This window comes from Gopherus flavomarginatus, chromosome 1 (genome assembly GCF_025201925.1).
Source record: "Gopherus flavomarginatus isolate rGopFla2 chromosome 1, rGopFla2.mat.asm, whole genome shotgun sequence".
NCBI classification, from domain to species: domain Eukaryota; kingdom Metazoa; phylum Chordata; order Testudines; family Testudinidae; genus Gopherus; species Gopherus flavomarginatus.
This window is the reverse complement of record NC_066617.1, coordinates 208,374,665-208,400,332: the sequence shown is the minus strand read 5'-3', so window position 1 is coordinate 208,400,332 and position 25,668 is coordinate 208,374,665. Positions and strand designations below refer to the sequence as shown.

General features: G+C 43.5%; 1 protein-coding gene across 5 annotated transcripts; it reads right to left on the bottom strand.

Annotated features, from left to right (window-relative positions):
* Positions 1–1,429: 1,429 nt before the first annotated feature.
* On the bottom strand, positions 1,430–25,422 carry FAM3B (FAM3 metabolism regulating signaling molecule B). Of its 5 annotated transcripts, none has more exons than XM_050933420.1 (8): positions 25,327–25,348; positions 11,892–12,035; positions 9,780–9,903; positions 8,297–8,355; positions 5,119–5,169; positions 4,439–4,526; positions 2,473–2,605; positions 1,430–1,636 (listed from the first exon to the last, which is right to left on the bottom strand). In XM_050933420.1, exons 2-8 carry the CDS (start codon positions 12,010–12,012, stop codon positions 1,547–1,549), a joined length of 666 nt encoding a protein of 221 aa, XP_050789377.1. In that variant the 5' UTR covers positions 12,013–12,035; positions 25,327–25,348; the 3' UTR covers positions 1,430–1,546. The 5 variants fall into 5 exon arrangements, with proteins under 5 accessions (XP_050789377.1, XP_050789384.1, XP_050789369.1 ...); XM_050933427.1 differs by lacking the exon at positions 25,327–25,348 and adding an exon at positions 25,243–25,261; XM_050933412.1 differs by lacking the exon at positions 25,327–25,348 and adding an exon at positions 24,808–24,916.
* Between the last annotated feature and the right edge of the window lie 246 nt (positions 25,423–25,668).

Sequence of the window (25,668 nt, the reverse complement as noted above, 5' to 3'; positions counted from 1 at the left end):
TTAGAGGGAACACAGCTCACAGCCCCATACAGCTCTGGGCAGCAGCAACACTGGGTCCAGCTCCAGTTTGTCATTCTCGGGTGATTCCTCCCTGGCACAGTGCTCCTCCTGGCTCCTGTCCTGGGGTGTCCCCAATCGGCCACTCTGTGCCTTCCAGGCTTCGGGCGGGGTCTCAGCTGCCTCACTCTGTGAGGCCTAATTGCTGTAGCCCTTGGAGCTACACACACACACACACACACACACCCTGGCGCTCTCCCTCTCTCATTGCTCCCTCCTGCCAAAACAGCACTTCCTCCTCCTCCTCAGGACAAAGAATCATAGAATATCAGGGTTAGAAGGGACCTCAGGAGGTCATGTAATCCAACCCCCTGCTGAAAGCAGGGCCAATCCCCAGACAGATTTTTACCCCAATTCCCTAAGTGGCCCCCTCAAGGATTGAACTCACAACTCTGGGTTTAGCAGGCCTATGCTCAAACCACTGAGCTATCCCTTCCCTCCTTTAAAGGGGCCATGATCTCTAAACCCCAAAGGTGATACAACCACAATTAAACAGCCCTTTCGCCTGAGCCCCACGAACCCGAGTCAGCTGACATGGGCCAGCCATGGGTTTTTAATTGCAGCGCAGACATACCCTAAGCAGTCCACAAGTGTCAGTAAATCATCTGCCTTACAGTATGAGCCAGCCTCATTATATCTAGATGAAAACTTCCATTACACAAGTTATAGGAATGAGGCCACATTCAGCAGGAGCTACATTGGATCTGAATTTACTAGGGGGTTTGTAGTGCCAACAGTCTGCTAGGTGGTTCACAGACAAACATAACAATAATATATCTGACCTGAGGAGCTTGCAATCTAAACAGGCAACATTCAAACAAAGGAAATGGAAGAGAACCAACACACACAACAGTGACTGAATAGTGAAGCTAGGCACCTATCTTGTAAGTTCCATGATTTTTGTATGAAGTTACTTTGCACAATTTTTTTCTGTAAGTGAAAGGTGGAGGAGCAAACCCATGAAGGGTGTAGATCATCAGCATAGACTTCTTGTTAGTGACTCTGGTGATTGCTAGAATAGGTTAATCACCAGTACACATGTAATGGCAATTCAAACTTTTCTTAGGAGATAAAGAATTACTAATTCACTGCAACAGAGTAATCTCTTTCACTGCTAGGGATTCTGTGATAGAAGAAATACAATTTGGTTTTATATCGTGTTTCCTCCTAAAACCTAAAGCGAAAGCACCCTATAAAAAAATTAGACTTGCCATTTACAGTGACAATACGGTACCATTTTGATAATCCTGACAGATCTGCCATACCATCATACTTACAGACCAGAAAACAGATTATTTTATCTGCACCTGTCATTGAAACAGGTATTTGCCTTCAGACCAATTACAGAATATAACCTCTGAAGGACAAGTGGTTAAAATTGTATATATGACTTTATTAATTTAATAGCAGCTGTTTAGATCTTATCGATTTTATGACTGCAACCATATATAAAAATAAATTTATATGACTTTATTAGCAAAATGTAAGATCAGATCAGGTCTACCGGGATACAACCTTCTATCTGGATTTCAGCTGGCCAGCCATTATATCTGTTCTTGCTATCGTCAGAATGGTTGATCTGGTTATTAAAAAAAACCAAAAAAAAAACCCCTTCAGTTTATCATTTATAGACTGTCATCACTAGTCTGGAAAACTTCATGCCCCCCTGTGTAGCAAGAGCGAAAGATATGGGGACAGGGGCTTGGAAATCATCGGATATACTTCATGCTTTGCTTATCTTAAACTGGCACCTCCTCATCCCATCATCTATTATATAATCATTCCCCAAAATGTTATAACCCAAACCCCTTATTGCCCAGAAGACCTCATAGCACAGGACATTGATGTTGAAGTATTTCCTGTAGGTAATTTGTTTCAGTAAGTAACACCCAATAACACTCTGGAAGAGACGTGAAACTAGGGATAATTCCGTATATCTTCGGAAAATAGAATAGTTAGAGAAATCTGTGGAAACTGAGCTGGGTGAAGCATACTGATTTCCTTTCCCCTCCTTGCATCACAGAAGGATGACTGCACCGAGTATATAAATTAAAACACACTGCTATGAGGAGAAGTTCTGATACATAAATGATTCCTGTTACATCTTCCTCAAGTCTGAGGCCAGGATTTTCAAAAATGACTTGCGATTTTGGGCATCTCCTTTCCTGGGTGTCCATCTTGAGACTCTTAAAGGTTGCTGATTTTCAGAAAATGCTGAGCACCTGCCCTCTGAAATTCAGATCTCCTTAAAGGTGTCTCAAAAGTTGGGCTTTCGAAAATTGAGGCACCCTAAATGACTAGTCACTTTTGGAAACTTGTTTCCAGAAAGAAGTCACAAACACAAGGTTGTGAAGGGTTTGTGAAAATTATAGTTTAAAGAAAACACAACAAAACAGAAAACAAAATAAACCCTACCTTTTCTTTTTGAATGTTATCTGGTAGGTTGAAACCTTTGGCAGCTATAAAGGCCCAGCTTGACCTGAACTTCAAGTTCGATATTTCTTTACTGCCAAGCTCTGCTATTGCTTTTTTTGCACCATCGTTTAATCTAGTAGAAGAGTTGAAAAATGTAATATTGGAGACTTGGAAACTCAGAACTTTAAAAATAAATTATGTAAAAAAGGATATAGTTGGTTGATATTATATGGTGTAATTCCCGATTTCCTATTAATGAATAATTTTTAAAGCTTTCCTGTATCTTCTACTGGAGAACTGTCCAGTAATGTGCCATAAAATTCATGGAACCAATTCTACCCCCACTTATACCTGTGCAACTCCACCAATGTTAATAAAAGACAATGAGTTTGCACAAGGGAGCAGAGAGAAGAATTCTATGTTATGAGGGATTCTCTCTCTTTTGTACATTTTATTGTTGGAAGAAATTTCATGTAATCTCAGCGTCTGAGAGAGGTTCAGGCCATGTTATATGGGCAAGTGTTGAATGGTACAGCATTAAATGACTGAGAGAAGGAGGTAAGTGATTAAACCTGGTCATAGCTCAAGCTGTAACAACTTTTGCTTCTCAGAAGATTGCCACCCTGAGTTCATAGAATTTCAGGGTTGGAAGGGACCTCAGGAGGTCATCTAGTCCAACCCCCTGCTCAAAGCAGGACCAGCACCAACACCAACTAAATCATCTCAGGCAGGGCTTTGTCAAGCCAGGCCTTGAAAACCTCTAAGAAAGGAGATTCCACCACCTCCCTAGGTAACCCATTTCAGTGCTTCACCACCCTCCTAGTGAAATAGTCTTTCCTAATATCCAACCTAGACCTCCCCCACTGCAACTTGAGACCATTACTCCTTGTTCTGTCATGTGGTACCACTGAGAACAGTCTAGATTCATCCTCTTTGGAACCCCCTTTCAGGCAGTTGAAAGCAACTATCAAATCCTCCTTCATTCTTCTCTTCAGCAGACTAAATAATCCCAGTTCCCTCAGCCTCTCCTCATAAGTCACGTGCTCCAGCTCCCTAATCATTTTTGTTGCCCTCCGCTAGACACTTTCCAATTCTTCCACATCCTTCTTGTACTGTGGGGCCCAAAACTGGACACAGTACTCCAGATGAGGCCTCAACAATGCTGAATAGAGGGGAATGATCACGTCCCTCGATCTGCTGGCAATGCTCCTACTTATACAGCCCAAAATGCCGTTAGCCTTCTTGGCAACGAGGCACACTGTTGACTCAACCAGTTTCTCGTCCACTGTAACCCCTAGGTCCTTTTCTGCAAAACTGCTTACTAGCCACTCGGTTTCTAATCTGTAGCAGTGCACGGGATTCTTCCGTCCTAAGTGCAAGACTCTGCACTTGTCCTTGTTGAACCTCATCAGATTTCTTTTGGCCCAATCCTCTAATTTGTCTAGGTCCCTCTCTATCCTATTCCTACCCTTCAGCGTATCTACCACTCCTCCCAGTTTATGCCACCTGCAAACCTGCTGAGGGTGCAATCCATGCCATCCTTCAGATTATTAATGAAGATTTGAACAAAAACGGCCCCGGGACTGACCCCTGGGGCACTCCGCTTGATACCGGCTGCCAACTAGACATGGTGTCATTGATCACCACCCGTTAAGCCTGATGATCTAGCCAGCTTTCTATCCACCTTATAGTCCCATTCATCCAGTCCATACTTCTTTTAACTTGCTGGCAAGAATACTGTGGGAGACCATAACAAAAGCTTTGCTAAAGTCAAGGAATAACACGTCCACTGCTTTCCCCTCATCCACAGAGCCAGTTCTCTCATCATAGAAGGCAATCCGATTAGTCAGGCATGACTTGCCTTTGGTGAATCCATGCTGACTGTTCCTGATCACTTTCCTCTCCTCTAAGAGTTGTAAGCAATTTATTATTCTAGCACTGGGCTGGTACACAAATGCTTGCTTACCTGGTGCTTCCATCATCATGGGTCACCATCAAAAGAAGTGACCCTTGAGGTGCATTTTTAATGAAAGTAGTCATGGGTCCCGAGAAGTCTGTTGATACAACAAATGATTATTCATTACCCCATTACCCCATGCCGATGTACAAAACACCTTATACTCATCTTATTGCTACTTTGCTTCTCCAAAAAACAGAAGTAAGTTACTTATTTTTCTCTAGCTAGGTAATTCCCTCATTCCTATACAGAAGGCCCAATCCTCAAAGGTACTGAGTGCGTTCAACTCCTCCCCCCCCAAAGACAGTGAGCATACAGAATGATCAGCACCTCTCAGGAGCTCTGGAGTAAGTAGGAAGAGACAGATTAGACTCAGACTAAGGTCAGAAGGGACCATCGTGATCACCTCGTCTGATCGCCTACAGCACAGCAATCTAGAAATAAAAACAAAGGCCTGATGCAATTTAGCTTTTTTTCTTTAGTATTAAGCTGTGAAATACTCCAGATGAGCAGAGAAATTTGTTTTGCCATCTGTTTTATATTAATTACTGATCATTCTTGGAGATCTTTAGCAATTGTCAAATATTTAATTGAAAAAAATATTTTTAGTTCAAATTTCTTCTGTATGGAAAAAAAGTGTCTACAAGAGATCTTCTGCCACTTTTATTTGGTGATACTTTGACTCTTACCTCCTTCCCACATGTCAAAAAACTCTGTAGATATAACTTTTCCTGTTTTATCTGCAATAAAGAATGATACACTTTAAATACGGGGAAGGAAAGAGATATGTAAGGGGAAAGTCAACAACGGTTACAACTAAAAATAAAAACTATGAGGAGTCCGGTGGCACCTTAAAGACTAACAGATTTATTTAAAATCTATATTTAAAAAGGTGCCACCGGACTCCTTGTTGTTTTTGTGGATACAGAATAACACAGCTTCCCCTCTGAAAACTAAAAATAAGTGCATCTACTATTTTATATTTATTACTACAGTTTCAAGTTTTCATTAGTGCCAGATTTCCTTCCAAGTTCAGAAAATTAATCTGGTGAAGGAAATCTATAATCATAGTGATTGTCCTTGACAGCATTAATTCCTGCCCACCAATGGCACACAGAAGTGATCAATTAAAGCTATTGTGCAACTGAACTCCACCAACACTGTAGCATGATAGAAAAGATTTCTGCCCAGATTCTTTCAAACAATGGAATTGGCTTTACTTTTTTACTTTATGTTCAAAAGAATGAGTGAATTGTATTATGAACTTTGGTAATTGCATATATACTTTATGCTAGTTCCTAACAATGGCTAAGGTTTTCAAGTGGCTATTGATTTTGGAGGCCCGAATTGAGACAATTTCAATAGCCCTAATTTTCAGTGGACAGGTGCTCAGCAATTTCTGAAAAATTTGGCCTCTTTTAGTGGCTCAAGTTAGGCTCTCAGACTCATTAGTCATTTTAGAAAATCTTGGCAATAAATCATAATTAATTCATTGTTGTTCAGATTGGCCTATTTTTGAGTTCATGAAACAGACGTAAAACTGGAGGTAATTCTCAAGATTTCAAAATTCTTTGACAAATTCACGGAACTTTTTTTTGCTAGTAGGAAAACTGCAAAACCAGTAACCAATTTTCATGTCATGCTTTCAAATGCCAAACTGAGTTAGGCACTGATCAGTTACATAAGACACACACGTCTAGGTAGAGGATGCTTTCCTCTGGAGCACTGTATGCTGCCACTCAGTGGGAAGATCTGGCAACTGCTGCCCTCTTTCTGGCTCATCTTGGCTCTCATCCTTGGCAGGATCAAAGCAGAGGGGGAAGTATCTTAAAAGCATAGGACTCTGTAAAAGTTTATTTTCCACAATTCAGGAGGCAGAGTCCAGAAGTGGAGAAATAACATTTCAGACCTGGGCCTCTCCTGAGCAGAGACCAGAGATCACACCAAACTGAGGATGCTGGATTTTACTGTGCTTGTATGTGGAATGTCACTTTTTTCTCTGTGTTGTTAATCTTGGTCATAATTTTCTCTTCCTTAACAAAAAAACTGTTCATTCAAAACAGAAAGGTGACAGCAATGTGAATTAACATATTAAAGTGACACTACCAAAAAAAAAGTGTTGGATACAGTCTGTAGAGGAGAGGTTTAATTAATTAGAAAATATGCAGAGGACGTTTTAGTGTATTGCAATGTTAGATATGTCCACTTTTCTATCTGAACCAGTGGATAAAAGAAGCAAGATAATTAAGGAGTATATGTAAATATTTGTTTAGCCAGAAACTACCTCTCAGTGGAAGGATGGAAGATATTCTATTCTGCAATATTTTCAGAGATTTTAAGGCCCGAAAGGACCACTGTGATTATCTGGTCTGACCTCCTGCATAGTACAGGCCACAGAACCCCACTAAATAATTTCAACTTCAAATCCATAATGTCTGTTTAAGTTGTAGCAGATCCTTCAGAAAGAGATTTAGTTTTGATGTAAAGACTTCAAGAGAATTCACTATATTACTAAGTTGCTCCAATGGTTAATTACCTTCACAGTTTAAAATCTGCACTGTATTTCTAGTCTGAATTTGTATAGTTTCCAATCACTGGATCTTGTTATGCCTTTATCTGCTAGATTAAACAGCTCTCTCTTCCCCATGTAGGTACTTGAAGTCCACAATGAAGTCACCTCAGTCTTTTCTTGGATAAACTAATTAGGTTCAGCTTCTGTAGTCTTTCATTATTAAAGTTTTGCTGCTCTCAAAGTATTCATGTTGCTCTTTTCTGAACCCTTTCCAATTCTTCAATGTTTTCTTTAAGTGTAGACCTCAGAGCTAGACACAATATTCCAGTAATGGTCTCACTAATATCACATACAGAGATAATAGCACCTCCCTACTCTACTTGATATTCCTCTACTTATACCTTCAAGGATCACAATCACCCTCTTAACTACAGTCTCACACGAAGAACTCATGTTCAGTTGGTTTTCTACTGTGGTCACTAAATCCTTTATGATTTTAATAGAAAGTAAAAATGCAAGATAAGTTTGGTAACAAGGAAATGAAACTTTTGGACCATCTCTTCAGCTGTTATAAACAAGATATCTCCTTCCTCATTGGAGCCACACCAATGTACACAACTTGGTTCTTTACTTACTCACTTGGAAGGTAAATGGATGTATAAACAGAATCCTTTTTTTTTTTTTAAATATATATTGCATCATTTGGGGGTCAAAGTAAACACCACACTACATCTGAGCTTGTTTTCCAGACTCAGGGCTCTTATTCCTCACAGGAGGGAACACTATTAAACATATTGCACCTCATCTCAGTTATTAGATAACTAAGAAATTTCTTTTATGTGACATGCAAAGTAATTTTACTCTAATTTAAAATCCAGGGCCACTTGGACAACTTTTCATGGTTGTCCATTCTCATCCACTGAAAATTTAAACAAAAAAACATTTTTTTTGTTTATCCACTATTCTAAGATTTTTTTCTTCAAGTGCTTCTTTTTATTGTTGTTAAAGCTAAGATGAATTTGAATCTGATAAAACTAGAAAGTTACCAGCTTCTGCTGTGTAAGGAAACAACTCCTCTAAGGCAGTGAAAGATGTGAATGCGGCACTCTCTGTACTACTGCCACAGAGAAGGCTGTGGTTTTCAGTCATTCATACATTGCAAGGCCACGCTAAAAGTGACTGGGAATGACAGACTATTATTGTGCTTCGTTACTCTACTTTCATAAGTGTCCAATAGAGAGGAAATGGTAGTTTAAAAAATATAGAGGGAAGACTGTTACACTGCATGTCTGAGATGCAAAATCATTTTTCTTAGTGTACTACCATTGTCTCCATAACATTCTTCTCTTACTTACAATTCACAATGGCAATGTTTATACCTCTTCCAACATTACCCTTCTGTTCACTTATGAGCCTGAAAATGAAATAAAAACACCATCAGTCAGGAATTGCACTTCCAGAAGGGCTGTGATATTTACCCATGCAAAGTCATTCCCGGTATTCTTGTTTTTAGGTTAATCGTTTAATTGAGGAGTCTGCCGAAAGCAATGGAGCCATGTCTTAAAAATCTATGGTGCACTGGACACTTTCCTCCGGAGAGCCCATAATGAGTCTAGTTTAACACTGTAACCTGTACAAGTACAGCACAAGCAGAGTAAAACAACGTCAGAGAAAATAATTAGTTTTGTGGCATCATTCCATGCAGCTTTATAGAATAGGCCAGTGTATCTTCACAACAGTTCCACACCAAGATTTTCAAAAGTGACTATTGATTTTAAGGGCCTCAGTTTTTGAGTCTCTAACTTGAGATACTGTAAAGAGGCCTGATTTTCAGAATGCACTGAACATCCAACCTCTGAAAATTACGCCCTTTTCCAGTCTGAAACCTGAGGCACTCACAATCATTAGTCACTTTTGAAAATCTTGGCCCAAAGCAGTTTATATGAACAGAAGAGAAAAGCCAAGACGCAAGGTTAAAAAACAAGTTAGAGCTAGAACAGGAAGACTACTTTAGTGACAAGCACAGAGAAAACAAAATGATGAAGTAGACTACCAGGAAAAAATCTTACGCGTCAAAGAAACATAAGTATACTTTCAGAATACACACAGTGAGGGAGATTGGAAAGATGCAATGGAACAGAGAAAATTAGGTGGGACTTAGTGTTGGTAATGGACCAAAAAAAAGGGGGAAGGGAGGTTATTCTCTACACAGACAGAACAGAATTATTCAGGGTTTAAAGTTATAAGAGATCCAAGAGTTGACACAATGAAGCCAATCATGTAGTCAGAAGAGAGAGAAATTGAAGTGTCAGGGGTGTGTCAGCTGAACAGAAATAAGGACACCGAGTCAAATTTTTGCCTCAGTAAAGTCAGTGAAAATTTTGGCACTGACTTCAATGAAATCAGCATTTGGACACAACGATGAGAAAGCAATGAGCTATCCAAAGGGAGAAAACACATGGATCAGAGGTAACAAAAATTGATTAAGATTTAAAAAAAAAAGTTTAGAATCATTAAATTAAAAACCACAACATCTAAATGAATCCCACCTCTGGATTTCCAAGTGTGCCTCATTTGCTGTGTGACTGTCCTAGAATCACACCTATACTTTACAGAGGAGACCGGAGATGGTGGTTTCTTGCTTGAGGGACTTAAGGAGCATAGCATGGTCAATAGTATTGAAAGGGGAAAACCCCAAGTCTGGTGGTTTTGTGTTACGAAGTTTGCGTTAATCCAAGAAATGTCTCTTAATAATAAATGTTTAGTCTGTTGCTAAACCAAAATGTCCCTACTACTCCAGGTAGTCCTTGCTTCAACTCGAAGTAGACTGGTACTTACAGCTCATCTTCAAAACAAATCTTGGCAAACTTTTCCTTGCCACCACCACTGAGTAATCGATAAGCATAGCTCCCAGGTGAGCACGGAGACCAGTGGTCACATTTCTGTCTTTTGGGGGGTGGCACTGTAGTGAATAAGAAAGCACAACATGCTTTGTTTGAGCACTATGTAAACACAATTCATATACCAAAATGACCAATTAATTTCAGTATATAAGAGCAAGGTCACACAAGTACTTCCAAAGGCAAACCTTGCCAATCTACAAACATCCTATCAAAAACACTGCAGATTTATATGAGCTTGAAATTGGCACCTGCTTGCCAAATGAGGATAGGGAGGAAAGAGGAATCTGATTGGGGAGAATGGGTCCCAGCAGTCCTCTGAGGCCATGGCTACACTGGCGCTTTACAGCACTGCAACTTTTGCGCTCAGGCTGTGAAAAAACACCCCCTTGAGTGCTGCAAGATACAGCGCTGTAAAGTCTGAGTGTAATCAGTGCCGCAGCGCTGGGAGCGCGGCTCCTAGTGCTGCAAGCTACACCCGTAAGGGATGTGGCTTATGTGCAGCGCTGGGAGAGCTCTCTCCAGCGCTGGCACTCCGACCACACTCACACTTCAAAGCGCTGCAGCGGCAGCGCTTTGAAATTTCAAGTGTAGCCATACCCACAGATGATCTTTTGATCAGTGTTCTAGAGTACTACAAACATAGACAATTGCTCAGACAAACTAGTTTGGTTACAATTTGCAGGAGATAATGTTGCTCGTTTCTTGCTTATGATGTCACCTGAAAGGGAGATCAGGCATTCGCATGGCACTTTCGTAGGCAGTGTCGCAAGGTATTTATGTGCCAGATGCCCTGAAGAGTCATATGTCCCTTTGTGCTCCAACCACCGTTTCAGGGAACATGCATCCATGCTGATGATGGATTCTGCTTGATAACGATCCAAAGCAGTGCAGACCGATGCATGTTCATTTTCATCATCTGAGTCAGATGCCACCAGCAAAAGGTTGATTTTCTTTTTTGGTGGTTCACATTCTGCAGTTTCTGCATCAAAGTGTTGCTCTTTTAAGACTTCTGAAAGCATGTTCCACACCTTGTCCCTCTCAGATTTTGGAAGGCACTTCGGATTCTTAAACTTTTGAGTCGAGTGCCATAGATATTTTTAGAAATCTCACATTGATACCTTCTTTGCGTTTTGTCAAATCTGCAGTGAAAGTGTTCTTAAAATGATCATGTGCTGGGTCCTCATCCAAGACTGCTCTAACATGAAATATATGGCAGAATGCAGGTAAAACAGAGCAGGAGACATATAATTCCCCACACCCCAAGAAGTTCAGTCACAGATGTAATCAACACGTTATTTTTAATGAGCATCTTCAGCATAGAAGCTTGACCTCTGGAATGGTGACCAAAGCATGAAGGGGAATACGAATGTTTAGCATATCTGACATGTAAATACCTTGTAATGCCAGCTACAAAATGCCATGTGAACGCCTGTTCTCACTTTCAAGTGACATTGTAAATAAGAAGCAGGAAGCATTACCTCCTATAAATGTAAACAAACTTTTTTATCTTAGTGATTGACTGAACAAGAAGCAGGACTGAGCAGACTTGTAGGCGCTAAAGTTTTACATGGTTTTGTTTTTGAGTGCAGTTATGTAACAAAACAAATCTACATTTGTAAGTTGCATTTTCACAATAAAGAGATTGCACTACAATACTTGTCTAAGGTGAACTGAAAATTATTTTGTCATTTTTCCAGTGAAAATATTTGTAATAAAAACAACAAAGTGAGCACTGTATACTTTGTATTCTGTGTTGTAACTGAAATATATTTGAAAATGTAGAAAACATCCAAAAATATTTAATACATTTCTGTTGTTTAAGAATGCAATTAAAACTGTGATTAATCACAACTGATTTTTTTTAACTGAAGTTTTTTTGAGTTAATCGTGTGAGTTAACTGTGATTAAATTGACAGCCCTCTTAGGAGAGCAACACAATCAATTATTCAGTAACTAACAACCCATTTGCAGGTTAAATTACAAACACTGTGCTTCACTTATAATACATTGCATATTAGCAGGAAAAAAAAGTCATGTGACCACATACCCTTAAGTACTGGTTTCTCTCCAATACTCTGAAGATTTTCGATAGCTGATGATAGCGAATCTTCAGGTACAATATCTGCAAATATGTATCCCAAATACCAAGCACACACCGATGCTAACATAAGTCCTGATAACTTCAGGAAGTCTGATAAGAAAGAACAAATCCATTATTTAATGCAAAAAAAGGCAGCATGTGATAAGAAGTCTACATAGGGCTACTAAAAATATAGTATCTCCTATGGTTCTGCTACACAAATACACTACTTTGAGAGCGTGATGCACAGGCATTCCACACCATTGTAGATCTTCGGTGGGGCTGCAGACAGAGTGAGCGCGGCAGTCAACAATGACAACCACTTCCACCCCTAAAAAAAAGAGTTCTTAAAACATAACTAACCGCAAAAAACCCCACTCTACCCCCAAGCAGAGGTTTGACCATGGAAAAGGAGACATGCCAGAGATTCCATGAAATCATCAAGTGACTTAGCTATTGTTATCCATTTTAGATTGGCGGCACCCAAATGCTATGGTGATAGGTGGCAGTTTAAAATCCTATCCTACGGATAGCTCACAGTGGGCTCTTTGTATCCTCTTTGAAATACAGGAGACGACTAAGCTAGGCCTGAATAGGCAGATATGTAAATGGAGTTGGGGTTCAGATCGAGGGTGGAGATGTGATATCTAGATTTGCACACATCTGGAGGCCCAGAAGCCTGCAGAGAGATGTGGACAGCAGCCACTAGTCCAGCCACTCTCAATTATAATTTCTACCACTATTGTAGAAGCTATGGTAATGTCTATATAGCCAAGGAGAAAGGTGTGTATTTGCTACGTTTTTGGGAGCGAAACTGATAGATACAGTCACACTGTACCAGACATTTGGTTACCCCTTCTCCAGAAATAAAAATGTATACCTTGAGATAAGCGTCAGATCCCCTTCCCCCATGTTAATAAAATATAACACTTCTATTGCATCTTCACCTCAAAATGACCCACGTGCTTCACATTGTGAGTATGTACACTCTGTTCATTAAGGAACTACTTTGACCATCACTGAAATGCAGCCTTTTTGGGGGGCTGGAAGATGGGGAAGGGCCAGGGAAAACACGGGAGCTTTTTTATAATACTCAGCAGTTCAGACAAGAAAATCAGGACTAAACAGATTCTCCTGTTTATTTTTAAGTTTCCTGTCCCAGGAATAAATATGGGATATATGCGTAGTTCCCAAATCAAATTCTTGGCCAAGAAGTTCACAAATTCCCTGTGCTTTAGCACAATCCCAGCAAGCTAGGTCCCATCCAGCTGGAGTGGTAGGTGGGGTGAGTTTAAAATGATGTAAGCTAACATGATTTATTTAAATGCTGCTTTAAAACACTAACACTAGGGCTGTACGCGAACCATCATTTCCGTTTCACGTCAAATTCTGAAATGCTGAATTTTTCTCATTCTGATTTGCTATGAGGTGTGACAAAGCTCCGACCTTGTCTTGGTGGGTCCCGCGCTTCCTGGAGGATTTCGCTAGCCTCAGAGGCTAATTGAGACCCTCCACGTGGCCCTTCTCTCTCTAGAGGCAAGGGTCACAGCCTACTGAGCCATTTTCATCATAAGCCAGCAAGGGAGGTGAGGAGATGCTACCCTCCCTTGCACAGTCTGTTGTCTCAGAGTCTCGCTGAATTAATCGAGGAAAGGGATGGGGAAGGGAGCGAGCCCAGGCCCGCCCTCTACTTTGGGCTCCAGCCCAGGGACCCTAATAGTAGCAGCTATCTGTAGCTGACTTGTTGAAATAGGATGAGTACAATTCCCTGGGCCACTTCCCCACAGCAGCCCCCACTTCTTCAACAGGGATAGCTCAGTGATTTGAGCATTGGCCTGCTAAACCCAGGGTTGTGAGTTCAATCCTTGAGGGGGCCACTCAGGGATCCGGGGCAAAAATCTGTCTGGAGATTGGTCCTGCTTTGAGCAGGGGGTTGGACTAGATGACCTCCCGAGGTCCCTTCCAACCCTGATATTCTATAACACTTCACCCTTACCTTGGGGCCTCCTTCCTTGTGCCTGATGGGTTTTTCCTGCCCCGTTTCTCAGGCAGCACGGCTTCCTCCTACAGCTCCTGATACATGCCTCTAACTGGGAGGCTTTTAACTAGTTCCAGCCAGCCCTTAATTGGCTTCATTTGTCCCAATCAACCTAGCTGTCTCCACTGCTTTCTAGAAGGCTCTTAATTGGCCCCAGGTGTCTTGACTAACCCTGGAGCAACTGCCATTTGGTTACCATGGTAAGAGGGATTTGTATAGTCCAGGGGTCAGCAACCTTTCAGAAGTGGTGTGGGGAGTCTTCATATATTCACTCTAATTTAAGGTTTCGCGTGCCAGTAATACATTTTAACCTTTTTAGAAGGTCTCTTTCTATAAGTCTATAATATAGAACAAAACCACTGTATGTAAGGTAAATAAGGTTTTTAAAATGTTTAAGAAGCTTCTTTTAAAATTAAATTAAAATGCAGAGCCCCTCTGGACCGATGGCCAGGACCCGGGCAGTGTGAGTGCCACTGAAAATCAGCTCACTTGCCACCTTCGGCACGTGTGCCATAGGTTGCCTACCCCTGGTTTAGCCTGTGGCTAACATACCTGTTTCACACTACTTTCCTATAGTCATCTGGCCTTGCCCCATCACAGTGGAAATTTCTAAATTTCTCGCAAAATGGAATTTGTTAAAAAAAAATCAATTTCAGGTCAGGTGAAACATTATACTTCAATAAAAATCAAAATATTTTGTATCCATTTTGACTTTTTATATTATAATTTAGAACATAAAATAAAAATTGGAGAAAAGTCATTTCAAAATGGAAAATTGAAATGTCCCAGTCCACAGAAGTCAAAACAGAACATTTTGACCATAACAGAATGCTTCATTTTGATTTTTATTTTTGTTGATGAAATGAAATTTCATCAACACTGACACATTGCTGAGAGTTTAGAATGCAACAAAATGGCATTTCTGATGGAGGTAATTAGCTATTGCAAAAGAGTGCTTTGTACTAGAGCTAGTTGAAAACAGGATGTAATTTTTGCAAAACATGTCAAAAATTACATTTTGGGGTCAAAATTTGACTTTTCCAATAAAAAACTATATTGAAAAATTGGGTCACGTTTTAGTACATTTTGGCTAGCTCTATGTAGCACAGGGGTTCTCAAACTGGGGGTCCTCAGGGGTGGCGAGCTTATTACGAGAGGTCACGAGCTGTCACCTTCCACCCCAAACCCTGCTTTGTCTCCAGCATTTATAATGGTGTTAAATATATTTTAAAAAGTGTTTTTAATGCATAAGGGGGGTGGCAATCAGAGGCTTGCTGTGTGAAAGGGGTCACCAGTACAAAAGTCTGAGAACCCCTGATTTAGCATTCACTGATTGCTAAACCCTAGAGTATGATTTATCTGAGTCAACATGTCTGAGGTTGTTTGGTTTTTCTACCACTCCATTCAACTGAATGGATTTAAGTAATGAAAACAGAAGATTCTTCTAAAGTAAAATGTGAACAATGTCAAGAGTTGCTGAGCAGCAAGCTAGACAGGATTCATGGTCACCGTCAAAAAAGTACAGAAACTCAGTTTCTTTCACCTTTTGCAGATCAAATGTGACACTGAATATAACTGTCAAAGTGAAGAGCAGAACTTTGATGAGTTTGGTGATCATGTGAGAGATATTCATGATCATAAAAAATAGCCAAGCTGTTCTGTTAAATAAGCCTGGAACAAGGTTCTTGGCTTTTTAACATTAGCTGAATTCAAGAGAAGTCTTTTGTTCATTTTCAGCATCCAAAGAAAGGCAAAGGTCAATCAATGTTTATGCCATTTAAAACAAATCTGAAAAGCAAAATTTTCCACTTGATTAAAAAAAAACCACAAAACAAAACAAACCACACGTGCAACCTTCCTTTACACATTACCAGCAACGAAGTACAAAATAAGCATTTTAAAGAAATAATTGACGCACTTTGGTATACTCCTCCAGACAAATTTCAACTGACAGACCCACTCTTAGTGATTGTCTCCATTGAAAAATAACTCAAGTTTTCTATGCTTGAGTATTCCTCTTGAGCTAGCCTAGCCCTAGCAGGAGCAGCAACACACCCAACACGTAACATTTGAGCTAATTTGTCCACACAAGCACAGCACTCACTCATGTGGCATTACACTTTTGTCTTCACTAACACAAAGGTGTGTGGGATGATGGTTTTTTTTTTGTTTGTTTACAGCTAGATAATAGACAGTTATCCCACTGTAAAATCCTAAGTACAGACAAAGCACTTTTATTGTTTATCGCAAGATGCCTAGGTGAGGCCAGCACTATATTCCTGTCTGTAGTTGACTTCACCTAGTTTACTTTTCAATAAAAGTAGTGCCTTATCTTCATTAGGATTTTACAGCAGTATAGCTAACATATTTGTTAGTTATCCTGTGGTAAAACACACCATTTTTGTCAGTAATGATATAGCTTAAGGGTATAGCTACATTTGGAATTTCAAAGTGCTGCCCCGGCAGCGCTGCCGCGGCAGCACTTTGAAGTGTGAGTGTAGTCAGAGCGGCAGCGCTGGGAGAGAGCTCTCCCAGCGCTGCATGTAAACCACATCCCTTACGGGTGTAGCGTGCAGCGCTGGGAGCCGCGCTGATTACACTGACGCCTTACAGCGCTGTATCTTGCAGCGCTCAGGGGGGTGTTTTTTCACACCCCAGTTGCAGCGCTGTAAAGTGTGTTCTATATTTCCTAGGCACCTGGGAGGAATTGTGGGAAAGTGCTGGAGGACTAGCAGCATTTGAAGGGAGATAAGACCACTCTGTAGCATAGACACAAGTTAGCAGCTGATGAGTTGTACTAACTCAAGCGTTAGCCTATACCCCCTAAAGAGGCAACCAACAAGGGTTAAAAGCACCACCACACTCAAGTTCAGAGTTTGCCTGTGTGGATGTGGGACTCAAGTTAGGCACAATACTCAAATTCTATGTTGATTTAACTTTAAAGTGAAGACAAGTCCAAAGAGTGTCCACATTCACTCAAGTTAGCCTAGCTCAAGAGATGCAATTTTAAATAGCTCTAGTTAAGGCTATGTCTTCACAACAGAGTTAAGTAGTCCAATGGAAATAGAGGAAATAGTAAAGGAAGAACTAAAAGGATCAGCGTTGACATTAAGGAAAGATGATGAAACATGAAAAATGACCCTAAAAGAGCTATAAGCAGCCATCCTTGGAAAACTGCACTCTTAATTAATGTTACTGAGTTTATTTCTAAATAAAAAAAAAGGATAACACTCTGTCCAAGCTGCTGAAGATACCATTCAAGAATACGAAGAGAAATATCCAGAGGAAGTCTTCGCCATTGGCTCTGGCAATAAAAATAAAATGAAAAAAGATGAGTGAATGTCTCAGATGGATTCATCCTTAGCTTCTGATATATGAGTTTTCACCACAGTATTTGAACCTCACTGAGTAAGAAAGAATACCTAAACTGTTCTAAAATGCATTCAAATATTCTTCTGTAACCAGCATCAGATTCATTTTGTTTGAAAAAAAGGGAACTTAATGTCCCAGTTTCCCCAAGACATTTGAGAAAATCTCAAGAAGTTTCTCTCTCCATAACCACATCCAGCTACCATAAATAATGTTGAAATTTGCATATATATTATGATAAGGCCTTCAATTAAAAAAAAAGGCACATTTTTCACATGGCACTAGAATTACAAAAGCAAACTTAGAGGCTTCAGAGGGTATGTCTACACAGCTGCAGAAGTGAGCCTCCCAGTCCAGGTCCACAGACTTGGGGTATGTCTACACTTACAGTTTTGCAGCGCTGGTAGTTACAGCTGTGTTAGTACAGCTGTATAGGGCCAGCGCTGCAGAGTGGCCACACTTACAGCAACCAGCGCTGCAGTGTGGCCACATTTACAGCACTTGCAGCGCTGTTGGGAGTGGTGCATTGTGGGCAGCTATCCCACAGAGCACCTCGTCCCATTTCGGCGCTGTGGCTTGTGGGAAGGGGAAGGAAGTGAGAGTGTCTTTCCGCTTCCTGTTCCAACGCCCCGTGGTGCTTTGCTACACATTCCGAGCAGTTTGGCGGCATTGTGATTCTACAGTGCTTTTTCTGCGATTTTTGTTATAAATGGAGCCTGAGCAGCTGACGACCTTATTGATGAATGTTGCCAGCACATCGCGCATGGCAGTGGAGCTATTCCTTCAGCTGCAAAGTGAGAGTGACAGTGAGAGTGACAGTGACAGTGAGGAGTCAGACGATGATATTGAATCGCCTCACTGTGAAGACAGTAAATTGCTTGTGGCAGTAACAGACGTGCTCAGCTCCGTGGACCGGCGCGTTTGGGCTCGGGAAACCAGCACTCAGTGGTGGGATCACATCGTCCTGCAATCCTGGGATGACGAGCAGTGGCTGCAGAACTTTCGGATGAGAAAAGCCACTTTCATGGCACTGTGTGCTGAGCTCACCCCTACCCTGCGGCGCAGGGACACGAGATTGAGAGCTGCCCTGCCAGTGGAGAAGCGGGTGGCTATTGCAATCTGGAAGCTGGCAACTCCAGACTGCTTCAGATCGGTGGTGAACCACTTCGGAGTGGGAAAGTCTACTGTTGGAATGGTGCTGATGCAAGTTTGCACAGCCATTAATCGCACTCTGCTAAGAAGAACCATGACTCTTGGGAACGTGCAGGACATTGTGGATGGCTTTGCAGAAATGGGGTTCCCTAACTGTGGAGGGGCAATAGATCGGACGCATATTCCTATTCTGTCACCACCCCACCTGGCATCAGAATACGTTAATCGCAAGGGGTATTTCTCCGTGGTTCTGCAAGCGCTTGTGGATCACTATGGGCGTTTCACTGACATTTACTCAGGATAGCCTGGAAAGGTGCACGATGCACGCAGCTTTAGGAACAGTTCCCTGTTCAGGAGGCTGAGGGCTGGGACTTTTTTCCCAGACCGCAAGATCACAGTAGGGGATGTCGAAATGCCCACTGTGATCCTTGGAGACCCCGCTTACCCCTTAATGCCCTGGCTCATGAAACCATATACAGGGAAGCTTGACAGGAGCAAGAACCGGTTCAACTATAGGCTGAACCGGTGCAGAATGACTGTGGAGTGTGCTTTTGGCTGTTTGAAAGCATGCTGGCGCTGTCTTTATGGGAAGCTAGATTTGGTGGAAAGCAGCATCACCGCTGTTATATCCACGTGCTGTACCCTCCATATTTGTGAAGGGAAGGGTGAAAGATTCAGTGAGGAATGGACCTCCGAGGTTCGACGCCTAGAGGATGAGTTTGCTCAACCAGAGAGCAGGGCTAATAGGGAGGCCCAGGAAAGGGCTTCAAGGATTAGGGATGCTTTAAGGGAGCAATTTGATGCTGAGAGCCAACAGTAATGTTTGATGCATTTGATGTGCTTTGCTTTACCTTGGTGTATAATATTTACCACTTCCAGCAACAATATAACGTAGTGAAATAGAAAAAAAAACCTTTATTCAACATACAGTACATAACAGGCAAGGGGGTTGGAGGGGTGGACTGTACATTCACAGGTTTGAATATGTCCTATTTTGATCACTATTCAATGTCTGCTGCACTTCAGGATTACTATGCTGCAGAATAATGGGGGTGGAGTGAACACGGTAAGAATTATAGTTATCAGGGCTGGTAGGTGATCGTACAGGTGTTGGGGGCAGCTGGGGATAATAAGGAACTGGCTGCTGGAGAAAGGTGTTTTGTGGAAATACTGGGGAACAAGGAAGAGGGCTTTGGGAGGGCTGTGGGTTACCACGGTACATATTTGTCTGCATGGCTACAATAGACTCGAAAGACTCAGTTTGGTGAGCCAGGAGGCTTATCATCTGCTTTGTGGTTTTTTTGGAAGACAATTCCTTTCTCCTGCTTTCTGTTTGCCTCCATTCATGTACACTGTTTCTCCATTCATAGGTTCTCTCTCTCCATTCCTGTGTCTTCCTACTTTCTCTGTTGTAGTGGCGCATAACAGATTTGATCAATTCCTCTTTTGATTTTCTAGGATTCCGTCTCAAGTTCTGCAACCTACATGAGACCGGTGATCCGGCTGCAGTAGTCAAGGTCACTAGAAAAAAGAGAGATAGAATCATGTAATACACAGAGGCTACATTGTTTATTATCACACGTTGAAGGACTTTTTAGACTTTTGGTAGCATCCTTCTCACATATCTCACATAACACAGAGAGGGCAGGCAAGCTAAGTCATGGCGAGCAATGGGGTGAGTGGTTTTGCCCCGATTTCCCCTTGGGAGTGGAAATTGACCAGTGGGTCACTGGGGTTTATCAGCAATGGGTACAGGAGGTAGCTGGTGTCCTGAAGAGGGGACAGTAGTGAACAGGAAGGTGGTGAGCTAGCTGCTTCGGGGGGGGGGGGTGTTCTTTGGTCCGCGTTCACACCGTCCTGCTGGTGGGGGGGGAAAGCAACGCGTTGCTGGATGCCTGCTTGGAGGGGGGGTGGGGAACACCGGAGCACACCGCGGTGCTGGATGCCTGCTTGGAGGGGGGGTGGGGAACACCGGAGCACACCGCGGTGCTGGATGCCTGCTTGGAGGGGGTTGGGGAACACAGGAGCGCACCGCGTGGCTGCCTACGTGCTGGGAGGGGAGGGGTTAAAAACAGAGCGCCATGGGCTGGGGAAACGCGAACCTGGCGCCCTGCACTCAATTATCCCTAAACTCTCAACAGGGTTTCCTACTGCCAGACATATCACTGCTGCGTGTTACCTGGGAAGAGAGGGAGGGTCTTCTACAGGAATGTGGATACCACCCTGGCCCCTATGCAGCTTGCCTGTGTGCAGCCATGGTCCCCCCACCCCTCGCTGCACAGTGGATCGGACGAGTTAGCCTGACCGGGACAGGGACCACGGTGGCTCTCCCGATCAATTTGAGAAAGCAAATTGCAAACGCTCTTGCAGCAACATTTCATGAGATTACCGAGGCAGATTACAGAGACGTGATAGAGCAAATCAATGGGCTATTCCACGTTTAGGCATGCATGCAGGCAGCCATAACCAAAATCCTCCTCTCCCAAAACATAAAAATCTACTTACCCCGAGCACGATCCTCAGCTTCTTCCTCAACATCAACTTCCAGCTGCTGCAACTGGCTAGCCTCCTCCTGGCTTGAGAAGAGCTCCTGGCTGCATGTGTACTGGGACTCCGGGGTGTCTCCCTCCACGCCAGTAGCCTCACTGTCGCCGTCCTCTACAACCTCCCCCACTTCTCCCTGCTCTGAACTCTCCATCGTGCTCCTAGGATTGGCAGTGGGGTCACACCCAAGTATGGCATCCAGCTCCTTGTAAAAACGGCAGGTTGTGGGGGCAGCTCCTGAGCGGCGATTTCCCTCACGGGCTTTGCAGTAAGCACTCCTCAGCTCTTTTATTTTGACCCTGCACTGCAACGTGTCCCGTTCATGTCCCCTTCTCATCAAGGACTGCGATATCTGACCATAGGTATCATAATTTCTCCTTCTGGAGCGCAGCTGTGCTTGCACAGCCTCCTCTCCCCAAACACTAATGAGGTCCTGCAGCTCTGCATTGGTCCATGCTGGGGCTCGTTTGGTGCGTGGAGGCATGGTTGCTGAGTGATTGATTAATTGCACTCCAGACCTGGCTGAGCAAACAGAAAGGGGATTTTTAAAATTCCCGGGGCATTTAAAGGAGGGGTCAGGTGAGTCCAGGGCAGTGGAGTTTGCATGATTACCAGAGAGGCTTCTAAGGTATGCTGGGATACCTGCTTATGCCACGGAGGTCAATAAAAACGTTGGTGAGTGTCTACACTTGCTGACCAGCGCTGGTGATCCAGCGCTGGATCCTCTACACCCGAGGCTCGACCGGGTGTACGGCCAGCGCTGCAAACAGGGAGTTGCAGCGCTGGCCGTGCTGTGCAAGTGTGTACACATCCTAAGTTGCAGCGCTGTAACCCCCTCACCAGCACTGCAACTCTGTAGTGTAGACAAGGCCTTGGGCTAGTGAACTAAAAGAGCTGTGTAGACAGTGCTTTAAAGTTGTGTCTCAGAAAGGAGCCCTCCATAGGCTTCAAAGCCAAAGTCGCAACTTCTACAAATAGCTGTGTAGACAGTGCTTGGAAGTTGCGACTTTGGCTTTGAAGCCTATGGAGGGCTCCTTTCTGAGACACAACTTTAAAGCACTGTCTACACAGCTATTTGTAGAGTGCAAACATGAGCCTTGCAACCCCAAAGCTGTTGGGCTGGGGGAGTCTACAGAGCTGATGGAAGTCAGACCTACCCAGATAGACACAATATATTATAAATCACTGCAGTCTCAGTAGAAACTTGGCCTGATCTAATTAACTAAGAAATGGAACAAATGAAGGATCAAATTGAAAATGATTCAGGGAACCTGTTACTGAGCCAAAAAAAAAAAAAAAAAAAAAAGGAGATCTGAGGTTAAGCCAGAAAGAAGAAGGTGAAAAGCTTCTGATGGAATGTAGAAGTTAAAGATCCAGGTTTCTACCACAAGTCTATATTTGTGAAGGAGGTTGAGTCACAGCATTTTGCATCAAAACGGTTGAAATTTTTACAACTAAATATCATAGAAAAAAGAATTGATTTTAGAATTTTAAAAAAATAGCAAAGGCTCTGCAGCCCTGTCCACCCAGTTGAGCATCAGTCAAGTGTTCCTTATTGTTCAGTTAGGGGTTTTATTATTATTTTAGTTTTTAATGGTTGGTTTGGTCAAATTCTGTAATGGACTTGGTGTTGAAAGAGCAAATAAATTAGTCAAAAGTGTATTGGTGCCTAAGGAAGATACAAAAGAGCAGAAGGCCTAATTAGTTATTGGAGGAAGGACTCAGTTATCGTATTCTTGTGGTTTACTTAAATAACTGAAAGCTTGTTCATTTTTCCAATGTGTGCTCATCTCTCTCTTTCCCCCCTCCTTCCCCTTCATTTAAAACTAGTCGCTGCTCACTACACCCCCACTACCATGACACGTGGCATCATAGTGTATATCTTTATGCGTATCACTCCACACTGAACAACAAGGAGAACAATAGCGACATACACATCAGTACCTGTGAAAACCACCTGGCAGTGTATATGTAACTACATCGTTGCAGGTTTCAGATACATGGACGTAAATGTTCCCCTGTCCTATCTCTGTTTTCACTTGGGATTTCAAAGTCACAACATGGGTAAAAGATTTTTAACTTTGTATTTGTTTGTTTGCACTTTGACTTTGCTCTCTGCTTCTTTGCACATAATGAAGTTCTATTTTTTGGAGACTCAGAGTATCTTTATTAGTTTACACCAGGAATTACAGTGACTAGCAGGAAGTAAAGCCCCACCCATAGTAAGAACACCCAAGAGATTTTATGCAACAACAAAAACAACAACAGACAATACCACTATGGCTGACTGTTAAACTGGCCTTTTAAGATCTCCCTTAGCTGTATAGCTCCACAGTTGGCTGTTCCAATAGCCCTTCAGCAGATAGTCTGTCCATCTCACCCCTTCATCATGATGGCAGCTTTTACCCCTTTGCCTCACAGATATTATGCATTACACAACATATAGCTAGTGCTAGTGTCCATTCAATCGGTACCAAAAGCATATTCTAAAGTCATTCTGCACCTGTTGAGATGGTAGTTGAATTTTTCCTTGATGCTGCCAAGGTGACCAGTGTACAGCTTCATGAGCCAGCAGAGCAAGGGATAGGCTGTATCCCCCCAGGATCCATATTGGCATTTCAATATCACCTGTGGTAATCTGCCCATTGGGGAAAATGTCCCTTCTTGCAGTTTTTTTTTTTAAATCACATGTTCTTAAACATGCAAATATCATGCACCTTCCCTAACCAGTCTACCTTGATAACAGTGACTTAGGTCACCAGTGATTCTTTAGCAGTTATATAACCATGAAAAAATATCCCTCTCCTTTGATATACACCAGTACCTCGATATAACACCACCCGATATAACAAATTTGGATATAACACGGTAAAGCAGTGCTCCGGGGAATGGGGGGGCTGTGAACTCCGGTGGATCAAAGCAAGTTCAGTATAACACGGTTTCACCTACAACGCAGTAAGATTTTAAGATTTTTTGGCTCCCAAAGACAGCGTTATATTGAGGTAGGGGTGTACGTGGTGGCAGAGTGGGAGCCAGAGCAGAGCCAGAAGAGAGGTGTGTTTGTGTTATCACCCCACATGAGTTTAGTGGGGTTCCAGAACATGATCCCCAGCTCCCCAAAATCCCCTGGCAAATGGGTGGTATCCCACAGAACACTGTGCAAATGGTCCACAAGGCAGTGAGCCAGACGGTGCACGGCACACTGGGGCAGTTACCTCTCTGTGGGGCACTACATTTTACACCAATGCAAGCATTCGTGGTGAGTACATGCACTAGCACTGACACACCCGTGCATGGGCCAAAGGGTGGCTGTGCTAGCCAATCAAACTTGGAAGTGTAGAGGTGGCCAGAGGGGGCAGAGAGAGTCCCAGGCGATGCCAGTGCGACTGGAGAGAAGGCAGCCGCCGCCCAGGAGAAGTGCTAAAAGCAGCAGAGATGGGAGAGGGGACGAGAAGCCCCAACACGTCTAATCTCCCAAGCGCCTCACGGAAGCGATCGGGGGACAAACATCAGGAAGCAGCAACAGGCTTCTTCTCCGGGTCCAGCGCTGGGCTGCCGAGCACACCCGCCCGGCCCGAGCGAAGCAGGAAGCTAAGCTCTGGCGACCAGCCAACACCCTTGCAAGGGCCCCGCGGGGAGAGGGGATCTGCCCGCCCCACTGCCCCGCTCCCCCCAAGCCCCCGGGAGAAGCGAGCAGCGCCCGCCACCCCTTCCCCGCCCCCGCAGCCCGGCCCCAGGGCAGGGGGCAGCCCGCTAGCTCCCGCTCTCTCCTGTACTCACTGCTCCAGCCCAGTCGCATCTTCCCGGGCAGCTGGGCTCCCACCACCTGCACCGCCGAGAGCCCGGCCGCGGTCCGGCCTACGGGGGCAGGAGGAAGAGCGCAAACTCGCCGCACCTGGGCGCCCGGGCGGGCACGCCCCGGGGGCGGGATGAGTCACACGTGCTAATGGCTCAGAGCGGAGCTTTCTGCCCGGCCACAGACCGGTTTGCCGCCAGGAGGCGGTGCTGCCCCGGGGGGAGCGGCCGCTGGGCAATCGCGGTGTCAAAGGCGGCTCGGCCGCCAGCGCACCCTGGGGGCTGGGCTGTAGGGCGAAGCAGCAGCGATAGCAGCGCTCCCCGCCCCCATGGCCGTTTGCATCCGCCCGGGCAGCGTTGCCGGCGCTTGTCTCCACTGCCAGCGCTTTCGGTTTCAGTCTGAGGAACTGCCCTACTTACAATGTACACAACCTTGCCCGCAGGGAATGCTCTCTGGTCTGCCCTCCTGGGCTCAGCAAGAGAGCAAAAGGTTGTTTCACTCACCCGCACAAGCTGGTCCAGTGAATGATATTACCCATGGCCGTCCTTAGGCATAGGCAACATAGGCAGCTGCGGAGGGCACCTGAAAATTTGGGGCACCACTGGGTCTTAGTGTCCACGCTCTAGTTTTCCTATCCCTGTTCTGACCCTTCCTGCAGGCTCCCACAGATGGCTGCACTAGCCCAAGGTATATACTGACAGGTTTCAGAGTAGTAGTCCTGTTAGTCTGTATCAGCAAAAACAAGGACGAGTCCTTGTGTCACCTCAAAGACTAACAAATTATTTGGGCATAAGCTTTTGTGGACTAGAACCCATTTCATCAAATGTCCACGAAAGCTTACACCC

Bases quoted from the DNA above. Each gene is read 5' to 3' on its own strand.
- FAM3B (XM_050933402.1), bottom strand. From the start codon at position 21,181: ATGGAGAGTTCAGAGCAGGGAGAAGTGGGGGAGGTTGTAGAGGACGGC. The intron at 20,005-20,988 runs GTAAGTAGATTT...TCTTTTTTCTAG, and splicing joins AGCTGAGGATCGTGCTCGGG to TGACCTTGACTACTGCAGCC.